The 10,877-nt window shown below is 48.4% G+C and overlaps 2 protein-coding genes across 7 annotated transcripts in view; one reads left to right on the top strand and one right to left on the bottom strand.

The window, feature by feature from the left end:
* Window positions 1–1,346: 1,346 nt before the first annotated feature.
* On the top strand, window positions 1,347–4,475 carry LOC109513422 (C1q-related factor-like). Its single transcript, XM_019865917.1, has 2 exons — window positions 1,347–2,200; window positions 4,140–4,475. Exons 1-2 carry the CDS (start codon window positions 1,589–1,591, stop codon window positions 4,317–4,319), a joined length of 792 nt encoding a protein of 263 aa, XP_019721476.1. The 5' UTR covers window positions 1,347–1,588; the 3' UTR covers window positions 4,320–4,475.
* A 3,585-nt stretch (window positions 4,476–8,060) lies between these two features.
* The window catches only part of dcakd (dephospho-CoA kinase domain containing), a 3,195-nt gene continuing 378 nt past the window's right edge, over window positions 8,061–10,877 (bottom strand). For 2 of the 6 annotated variants that reach the window (XM_019865901.1, XM_019865902.1), the window contains exons 2-5: window positions 9,750–9,864; window positions 9,061–9,264; window positions 8,840–8,927; window positions 8,061–8,693 (exon numbers count right to left, since the gene is read on the bottom strand). In XM_019865901.1, coding sequence (XP_019721460.1) covers window positions 8,408–8,693; window positions 8,840–8,927; window positions 9,061–9,264; window positions 9,750–9,861 — 690 coding nt within the window. In that variant the 5' untranslated portion in view covers window positions 9,862–9,864 and the 3' untranslated portion in view covers window positions 8,061–8,407. Of the gene's footprint in view, window positions 8,694–8,839; window positions 8,928–9,060; window positions 9,265–9,489; window positions 9,621–9,749; window positions 9,865–9,932; window positions 10,284–10,315; window positions 10,608–10,877 lie in introns of those variants that run through there. The other 4 variants (XM_019865900.1, XM_019865898.1, XM_019865897.1 and 1 more) reach the window with 4 other exon arrangements.

The following is a 10,877-nucleotide window of genomic DNA, read 5'->3' as shown; positions in this document are numbered from 1 at the left end:
CCATTTTACATCGTTGGGATGCCCCTTCATCAACAACAATAGTGTGTATGTCCCGCCCCTCCCCTCAGGTGGATGCCCGGGACACCCGCTCCAATGGCCCCACCCGTTGCGCACCCCTGCTGAGCAGACAAAAATGAAAAGCAAATTAGTACGGGTACTTTTCCGACACACGTTGACTTATTCTTACAATATCATCCAATGTGTCCTCTCATGTCACCCAGAGCGACAACAACGATAGTCCAGTCTCAATGTCGACATCAGAGATGTCCTGCTGTTTTTTGTGGTTCTCCGCTTACTGCTGACAAGACCCTCCCCGCTGTGGAATGTGTTTCGCTGTTGACGGGGGGGGGGGGGGGGGGGGGGGGGGGTCGTCCCGCCCACCCCCTGACCCTCATACCTTCAACCCCCAGTCGAGCAGATAAGGGCAGCTTGCATGAAAAAGTGCAACCAAGCGCAGTGAAACGAAATGGCATGAAAAGATCATCGAAGGAAAAGTGAGAAGCGGGCGCCATCTTTTGGACAAAAGAAGGAAGCGAATCAAGTGGTCTTCTGTAATGCGCCTTATGACCACGTGAGGGCACCAAAGTCTTCCAACGAAAAATTGTTTATTCTTGTAATATTACAAGTTCGTTTCTTGTAAAGTACAACGTTACTTTTGCAACTTTACTCTCGTACCGTTATTCTAATTAATCATTTTTTTACATAAAATGAGGACATGGTCATTTTTTTTTATTTTGAGTTTATTCTTCGAATATAGAACATACAGTATATCATACAAAACTGTTCACTCTTTTCTTAAATACATATTTTAGCGTAAAATAGAATCGTAAATATGATTTATTGATTGAAACCTGCATATTGGTAAAATCAAAAGTGTCTGTCGATAAAAATAAGCTTTGACATTGAATCAGGAAGAAAAGAACTCATCACTAAATTCCACCCAAACTGTTTTGACTTTTCACTCCCGTTTTCGGAATTGATATTAACTTACGATCGCCCCCCCCCCAAAAAAAAAAGGTTTAACGTGGTGGAAAGCAGCAATTAATAAAAACTAATTTCACTAAATTGAGGTCTGCCTTCAAATATTCAATATTAATTTAGATTTATCATTTAGATTGTGTACATCTAAAAATGATTAGCTTTAACCTAGAAACCAGCAATTAAAAAAAATGGAGATCTTTGGCTTTTGCTTTACCTGTTTATTTATCTGGCCATCTTTTTCCAGTTTATTATCCAAGGAATAGGACGATGGAGCAGATACTTCCGCCGTCACCCATGAGAAAGTGCTCTCCTCAGCCCTGACTCAGAGTAGGTGTGTGCATGTTGCTTTCTCTCGCTCCTCCTTCCTCCTCCTCCTCCTCCTCCTCCTCTTCCTCGCTTTCCTTCGGCTCACTCGGCTCGCTCGCTTGTCACTCAATCCTTCCCCAGCTCTCAGCATCTTTGGGAATATACTCCTCACGTTCATCCCAGTGGACCCCCGCCACCCGGAGTCACCATTCCCACCCCGGAGAGCTCCACGCTGGCAGCCCAGCCCCTTCCCCGGCTGAGCATCGGGCGCAAGACGCTGGTGGCGGCCGCCGTAGGGGTCATGCTGGTGCTGGTCCTGGTGGTGCTCATCCCCGTGCTGGTCAGCTCCGTCGGAGGGGGCGAGGAGGGCGGCGGCAGGTTCGAGATGCTGGGCAGCTGCCGGATGGTGTGCGACCCCTTCCCTACGGCGGAGGAGCCGATAACCGCCGAGCAACAGGTGGACGACCAAGCCGACACCAGCGACCGCAGCATCGGGCCGCCGCTGCCCACTTTCGCCGCTCACGCTTCAGAGGGAAGACCCGGACGCCCCGGCAAGCCGGGCCCCCCGGGGCCTCCCGGAGAGCCGGGCCCACCGGGACCCAAGGGTCCGCCCGGGGACGGCGTGGACGTGGTACGCACCGGGATTCTAGGCTTAGGGGGTACGGGCTCGGTGAGCACGGCCATGTACAACACCACGCCCCGGGTGGCTTTCTACGCGGGGCTCCGGAACCCACAGGAAGGCTACGACGTCCTGCGCTTCGATGACGTGGTGACCAACATCGGCGGGAATTACGACGGCGCCACGGGCAAGTTCACCTGCAAGATTCCCGGCACCTACTTCTTCATATACAACGTTCTGATGAGGGGAGGAGACGGCACCAGCATGTGGGCCGACCTGCTCAAGAACGGTCTGGTGGGTAACTGACTTCCTGAAGAGCTTTTCGCCATGAGGTGGAAAAAGCTCAGGTGGCACCTTTTGGAAACAACAAGTCAATTGATCAGGTCAGAGCAGTTGAGCGTACTGGCTAACTGATGTGAATGACGATTTTAGTTTTCTCTACCGCCGTAAGCTACCTTGGTGCCGACTGTTTCAAGCATTATCCTCACTCCATTATTTGCTGATCGCCATTTGTGATCTAAAAATATGACCGGTGGCATCTTGCTGCCAGGCCACTATGTTGAACTGAGGGCAGGAGCTTCTTTTCGTCAGGCCACATGCTATGCTGCCATCTTGTGGCATCTGTCGGCAAGTGCAAACCATTTTTGAGAGCGTCAATTACTTACAGATTGATTGACAGCCGGCCAGTTCGTGATGGACTGTCTCTTGTCCAAAGTCAGCTGGGATCAGGTCCAGCACACCCAAGACCCGAATGAGGATTATGAATGGGTCTGAAAATGATTCATTTACTGTATTCCAAATAATGAACTGTTGTTCACCGATTTATGCCGGCAACGTATCGTTATGCGTTCACGTGTGTCGCGATCTCGATTCAAAGCCCGCAAAAAAACGACAAAGGCGCTGCGGCAGGCAGCCAGATGGCGCACGCGAAGGGAAAGTGAGTCTAGTGTGATCCGCAGCCCCGCCGCACATCAAACCGTCGCCCGAGGTCTGAACAAACAAGTTCAAAGTGCTTTGAAATACAAAATACAAACTCTTTCGCCGCCGTCGCCGTGACGTCCGTGCACGTTGCGTTTATCGCGCGGCCTGCCCGGGCCAGGCAGCGTTGGTGTGAAAATGAGGTATTGGTTACGTTCACGGATGATTTGTAATGTCTTAGAGGCCTCGGGTGGTGATGCTGATCAAACGCCACAGAAATCGGAACTGAAACGCAAACATGATGGGAGTCCAGATACAACGTGCAACCTCAAATAACACTTGTTTACCTAAGGACACTCTTGAGCAACCTCTACGGACCCAAAGCACATATTATCGTCATGCACACACTGTGCATCTGTAATGTGCACTGTGGTGACTACATGTACTTTATCAAAACAAAAGGCAACCACAGACGCGCAGTGGCCGTTCCGTGGCACGCCACTTCCCACCTGTCAAAAGTTTTAAGGGGGAATTTGAATGCCCTCTCGCCCTATGATGTCTTCATGACGCGTATGGGACGTGGCACTCCAGTCGTGGTGGTTTCAAACACTCCATGCAGACAGGCAGTGATGATCAAAGTTCAAGACTTGGAGAGAGGAAAAAAAAAATGAAGGACAGAGAGGGGTGGGTGAAGGGGGATCGTTGGCAGCACTGTGCATCCTCTCAGGCGGGGTGAGTCAAGCCGAAGCTTTACACTTGAGTCACCACGTTCTTGTAGCCACTACGGACGTAGAGGATTCCTCGCATCAGCACGTTTTTTTTTGGGGGGGGGTTGGGGGGGTGTCTGCAAAAGACAGGCTTCATAGGTTCACATTTTGAATGCTCATAGCAATGCAGTGGTACCTTGAGTGACGCCAAATCACCCTGATCTCAAATTCACTTTCTCCATTGAAACGAATGGAACCTTCCCTTTTGTTTTTTTAATTGAAAAATAGCATTATCTCCGCGTTTGATACAAAATGACATTTTAGTGGATACATTTGCTATTTATGCTCAAAACGTCATTGTCATCCGCATGAGAAATAGTCATATTTCATGAAAGAACTTGCATCGAAAAAGATTTGGACCAAATGTATGGAACACCGGGTTTTTTGTCGCCGTCTAGTGGCGAAGTCCGGGAAAGCAAGAAATATCAAGTCAAATTCTTGCTCACTAAACAAAGCAAAAATACCAACAAACACCGCTCGCTCTCCAGTCATGCGCGTCGAGTTCATTGGCCCGATTGCTTCTAATAGGTGCATTTTCTTAATTTCAGGTCAGGGCGAGCGCCATCGCTCAAGACCAGGACCAGAGTTACGACTACGCCAGCAACAGCGTCATCGTGCACTTGGACGCGGGCGACGAGGTGTGCGTCAAACTGGACGGGGGCAAAGCGCACGGCGGCAACAGCAACAAGTACAGCACCTTCTCGGGCTTCATCCTGTACGCCGACTGACGAGCGCCGGTCGATGACTTTGGCCGGAAGGCAGGCCGGCGTTGGCCCGGAAGCTGCGGATCGGTGGCGAACGGTCTACCTCTTTACCCACGCGTCGTCTCCGTGCTGACGTGACGTCACGATTCGGAAGACGCACCGCCCGATCACGTGTTTGTTGGTGTTCTTTGTTTTCAATTTCCCCCATTCGTCGTTTTTTTTTTTTTTTTTGACGGGGGAAAAATGCCAATTGGTGAATTTGTGAATAGTTGGGGGTTCACTCAGCACAATCAAATGTGTTATGTGATATTGAATTTTGTCAATCCGAGTCGTGCGCATGCATCCCGGTGTGTGTCTGTTAAAACCGTTTCTTTCAAACTGTCGTGATTCTTTCATGTGACGTGCTGGCAATGACCACCTTGCATGCAAAAAATCCATGAACCCTTTGACGACTAAAGACGCAGAAAATGTGTTCAAACTTGCTCGGTTTGGAATGGAAACCCCATGGCTTTGTTTTTTTTCTCATTAAAGAAAAGTTCTTCACATCAGCGGTGGTCTCTTGATTTTTTTTCCAGAGTTGTATGTTCCAAATGTGGTAGGTTTTCAATGCATACCCCATGTTTTTTTTCTAATTAAAGAAAAAGTTCGTTCTGTAAATGAAAGCACATCAACAGTTTGATAAGTCAGATGATGTGTCCTGACAAAGCTGAGATCAGCACATCATCCAGGGGGGGGGAAACAGCAACAAGACAGTCGCTTCCTGACTTCAACTGTAAAATCCGATTAATTTCCCCCTCGGGTTATCTTCAGTATTGTGAAACTCTCAAGTACCACCGAAAATTCAATGCCAAGTTGCGACGGTGTCAGAGTTACCAGTGTTCAGTACCATCCAAAAAAGACCCCACAAAAAAGTCAGCAGATGATAAAAAAGAAAAACAGCAGCGACGACTGGATTGCTTTGCAGTGTCAGAGCGTCAGTGTTATTTAATGCCTTGGAGACAGACAGCTCACTTCCTCCAGACACAATTAAAAGTGAGCGACCGTGCCTCGGCAGAGGTCAGCCGAGCCACGGGGGGAGGCCGAGAAGCTGGCTTCCTCTCGGGCGCTTATGAGAGCATCGTCAAATTAGAGACTTCATGTCACAATGTCAAAGACGAACAGCCCCGAGGCGTCGCGACAACGCGTTGCAATGGCTGCCGCGGACGTCCTCAGAGCATCCCGCGCCGACCTGAACGCCGCAAAGAGCGCTGCTTTAAAAAGAAATCAATCAAGAGGACGAATAAGAGAACAGGAGGAATAAGAGGAAGGAGAAAAAGAAAAAGCAAAATATGGGAGGAAGGCGTTGTGCGAAAAAAAAAAAAAACGGGCAAAAGAAAAACTGCGATTCTGTGACAGCTTTAACAGCCAAACAAAGGAACAAGTCCATTGAGCAAGAACCATAAAGTCGACACTTCCCTCGCTTCAGTAGGCCACATAAATTGATGTGACGGGCCAGATCTGGCCCCCGGGCCTTGACTTTGGCACCCGTCATATAGATGGATTGCGAAAGCTTTTCCAGATACTCCCCAAAGCGATCCCGCAGAGATGCGCAAATATTTGGGCCGTCCTGCAGCTACTTTGTGCAAGTTACGACCAACTGTGACGTTCATCCAGGCTCGCTTCTGTTTACGCGTCGCCCCCCCCCCCCAATTAACTCAGCGAGAGGTATCGGAATTAGAGGCTGATGTCTCGGCTAAATTAGCCCCGCGCCTCCCGCGCCGCGTTCCCAAACTGAACAAGCAGTGAACTCATCACCAATTCACCGACTCCGAGAAGCGAGCTCAGTCATGTTCGCATCTCACCAGTTTATAAATAATCACCAGTGTTCTTGAAAAATCCAAACGAGGTGAGCGAGCACACTAACAATTCCTTGCCCGATACGTTTAACTCTTTGTCTTCGCGCGACATTGTAGCCAACGGAAAGCAAATAGAGCAGAAAGTTTGCTGCGGCAATAGGAAAGCGCCGAGAGGCTGGCGGTGGGCCGACATGTGTGCAGCCATGCACACCGCCGCCGCCCGCGTCTTAGCGCTCCTTGGGAGGACGTGACTGCGTACGCCGCACGCCCTCCCCGCCGCATCCCAGGGAACAAGTCCAGTGTGTCAGTGACTCAACACCAGTGGCCCTCCGCGCTGCCCTCGTGGCCCCCTGCCCCTGACGGAGCCGGGCCTAACGCGCGCGGACAGGTTGACTCATGTGGCCGGGGATGCTCTGCTGGCGTGTTGCCTGTCTCTTCACCTCACCCGATGTCGTTGGGATGCGGCGTGACAACGCGCTACGGAGGCGCTCGGCGCGGCCCGCCTCGGCCTAGCGTGACGCCAGAGTTCAAGATGGCTGACCGCGGAGGGCCGCTTCACGGCAGCCGTTGGTGTCGAGCTGCAGTTGCCAGCCGTCGGCTTTTGCGCCTTCCGACTTTTAAATTCCTAGAGTAGTTATCGAGCAAGTTTTGGATGCCGACGGGGCATTCTGTGGTCGACGATGATACATTTTCTTTATGTGCGAAAGGGCGTCAACAATAGATAGGTTTGTGTGGAGCTGCCACTGAATGGCTCGAAAAACACACACAAGGTCACTGCAAGGGCACGTAGAGACAAACTTGTTGAGGCCTACGCACAATTTAGCTTACAGTCATGCAAACATGCGTGTTTTTGCATTATGGGGTTAAAAAATAATTAGCATTCATGTTGTGAACAATTGCAATTTAATGCCACAGTGAAGTAAATAATTAGCATTCATGTTGTGAACAATTGCAATTGAATGCCACCGTGAAGTCATCCTTAAACATTTTGCATTGCTTGCTTATCAGCTATAGCAGTTTTTTTTTTTTTTTAAATTTAGCACAAACCCAGCTTGGCCTTGCCTGATGGTCGGTAGGCGCGCGGTGATGAAAAAGCACTCAAGACAGATGACACTCCGCGGGCGCCCGCAGGTGGGCAGAGCTCGGCGATGGCCTGATAACAGACGTCCGCTGTCGGGAAACGGTGAGCAAGTGGCGGTGGGCTCCGTGACGCTTTTAGGACCGTCAACTTTCTTGGCTTTGTTCAAGCCACAATTAGTATTCCGACAGGATGGCTCCCTCGGGAGTTTTCACACTGGCTGGTTCAGATAAAGTCCAAGCTTGCATAATGTGCCCTTCCTGACACGCAGCGGTTAAAAGACAAACTGCTGTCCGGGGGCACGTGGGAAACGTCGTTGAAGGCAACACAAATATTTCTAAGTGTCTGCCGTGTTTTTTTTTTTTGGGGGGGGGGGACACTGACATGCTGGCCACAATTTGGACAGTTTCACTGTGGGGTGTGCTCACTTTTGTTGCCAGGTGAAGGTAAACTTCCACTGTTATACAAGCTTGACACCAAAAAGCGGGAATAAAATATATTTTTTTGAGGTGTGTACTCACGATTGCGTGCATGACTATTTTTGCAATCTGAGGTGTTGAAACGTACGATATGAGTTGTAGTCGTAACCTCTTGTGCTGCCGGACGTATTGAAGGCACAGCCCTGCCACCCATCACTCCGCATTAGTGACTCGGTAGCTTGGAGGGCCCAAGACCGAGCCAAGTGACATACATCGGCGAAGGGGGGGGTGACTCAATCCGCCTGTCCGCGGGTCTTGATGTTCCTTTTCTGTCCAAGAAAGTTTTCGATTACGTTGCACTTCCCCCTTTCCGCGAATTCGCGAATCCTACTGGGGGGGTTCCAGCAGAGAGTCAGGAAGAAGTCGCAAGAAACAGTATTTGATTTCGTTTATGTTAAGCGGCTTGCTTTTACAAAAACATCCTGGTATCTGCATTTTTTTTCCCCCATACTGAAAAGTTGGGAATTTCGGAACAGGAACAAAAAGAAATGTTGAAAAAAAAAGGAGATGCATGCTTTTCATTTGAAAGCAACCATAAAACTGTTCTAAAACGTGTTTAATAAAGTAAAAGTCAGTTGGCTATGAATTAAAGTGCACGTTTTTGTCAGAAATCCTTCAAAATCCCAGTGAGAACGTGGCTCCAGTGCCTCACCTCACAGTTCAGTGCCCGGTTGCCAGTCTGCCTGCCTTTCGCACCTTATTACAGTCATCCGCCCTCCGTTAGGACAAAAGCATCTTGGCAGCATAGAGCAGCACCCCGCCCAGGCCGGCGGCGGCGGCCACGGCCAGCACCCGCACCAGGAGGAAGTCCATCGAGTCCTCCAGTTTGGTGTGCAGCCGCAGGACCTGCCGGTGGGTGTCCTCGCGCGCGCCAGAGTTCTCGATGACGTGGCTGGCCAGACCCCGCTTCTCATTGAGCGGCATCTGCGCCGCCAGCCGCTGCTCGGCCTCCTCCGCCGTCAGGCCGTCCCGCTGCATCAGGCGCGCCAGCTGAGTGGCCGGGTCGCTGGGAAAGGGGAATTAAATGATGGCTCAATGTGCTAAATGGAATGAAAGTACATTGAATCATTTAACGATTTCAGTTTTAGATTTCATTTCATTCTGTAATTTTTTGGTGCTTGCTTTTCATCAGAGTGGCACAGGAGGCCTTACCAGTACACAACAACAGTGTGGTTGAGAAACTGCGTGAGCTTTCTGGTTTCAAAGAGAAGCGGCACATCCAGCACGACGTAGCGATAGCCTAAAATAAACAAACAAACATAAAAATGCACATAATATACAAAATAATAAATGAACATATGTTGAAAGGGTGACACACAAAATGCCAGGAAGATGCCGATTTTATTTTTATTTTTTTTCAAATCAAGTCCTACCTCGGAGGAAGTAGAACACGATCTGCTTGAGCATTTCCTTATGGATCTCCGGGTGTGTGATGGAGTTGAGCAGCTTGCGTTTCTCCTTGTCGGCGAAGATGAGGCGGCCCAGCTTCTGCCGGTCAATTTCGCCGCTCTCCAGCAGGACCTCACGCCCAAAGTGGAAGACGATGCGTGAGTGGGCGGGCGAGTGGGGTTCCACCACTGCATTCAAAAATTAAAAAAAAAAAAAACAACAAAAAAAAAAAAACAGTCAAAGAGTCGACAGTGTTTGTGCTCTGGAGCAAATTTGTGGCCCAAAATATTTTCCCTAAATATGTGGAAGTTCCCTAGGAAAAGCTAACTTTCAATTTTGGAAATTCCCATTTCACTCCCATGGAAAAAAAGTGTTGATGGAATTTTGGAATTGTACCACTGACACCAAATTACCTTTCCTGGCCACGACATCCGCGTCGATGATGGGACAGCCAAGCTCGCGCAGCATCGCCGACACCGTGCTTTTGCCCGAGGCGATACCTCCCGTCAGGCCCACCAGAAACATTTCCTAAAAAATAAACAAAAAATATTTTCCCTAAATATGTGGAAGTTCCCTAGGAAGAGCTAACCTTCAATTTTGGAAATTCCCATTACACTCCCATGGAAGAAAGTGTTGATGGAATTTTGGAATTGTACCACTGATACTAAATTACCTTTCCTGGCCACGACATCCGCGTCGATGATGGGACAGCCAAGCTCGCGCAGCATCGCCGACACCGTGCTTTTGCCTGAGGCGATACCTCCCGTCAGGCCCACCAGAAACATCTCCTAAAAAAATAAACAAAAAAATCATGAAATAAAGATAACATTGAAAGCTAAGCCTGGTTAAGGCTCACCCTGTACAATCTAAACGGATGTTTCATCAACCTTTATTGAACAGTTTTATGTCAAGAGGAGACTACATGCATCTTCTGCCATGTAGTTGTGTGAGGAATTAATTTTTCTGGCTGTCAATACACGTCGCTGACATAGATGAACAAGGAAGCGGAGTCATTCCCTCATGAGCTCGCTGAGCTGAAGTTAGCAACATCTTCTGGCATCATGAGAGTATTTTCCCGGATATTATTTTACTCCTTTCATAGGTGTGCCATTTGACCAGCTGGCCCTATTTGTAGCAAGACTAGACTTCATTTGAGGCCAACACACACCCACAAAAACTATGTGGGTGTGTTGTTAATCATTTAACAACAATAAAAAGTTATTCTAATGGTTTCCTTACTTCACAGTTGTTAGCCGCTCCTTAAACGAAGACGAATGGACACTTAAATTTCCGGACTTCAAACTAAGGCTAGCAAGCTAAATGTCGACGACAGCGTCAACACGGCCGCAAATGGACCAACAAAAGAAGCCATCGTTCTCATTAGCGCGTCTCGACAACTTCACAATCGGCATTGGTTGATGTTTTTCATCAAAATGTCAGCGTTAAGTCTCTTGAGGTCAACTACATGCTAACAACCGGATGTTGGCGATTGTGTGTCTTTGCAAAATTGTTCCGGTAGTCCAACTAAATCTTTCCGCATTCTCGGCTTCTCCCAGTACTGTACATTAAATAGGCGGCTTTACTGTACTTAAACATTTTTTTCACAGTCTCATAATTGAGTTAATAATACAAGTAATGAATTCCATAATAAAATAAAATTACTTCCATTCACGCTACCAACTGTATTTTGAATTATGATCAATCAACATAAATCACTTCCAAACCATTTTAAAATTGATACCACAGACACACACAATGTCCTTTTTATTTATGTATGTATATATATACATATATATATATA

The sequence above is a fragment of the Hippocampus comes genome, unplaced genomic scaffold, assembly GCF_001891065.2.
Source record: "Hippocampus comes isolate QL1 unplaced genomic scaffold, H_comes_QL1_v1.1 scaffold116, whole genome shotgun sequence".
Lineage (NCBI taxonomy): Eukaryota > Metazoa > Chordata > Actinopteri > Syngnathiformes > Syngnathidae > Hippocampus > Hippocampus comes.
This window is presented reverse-complemented; position numbering and strand designations above follow the sequence as displayed.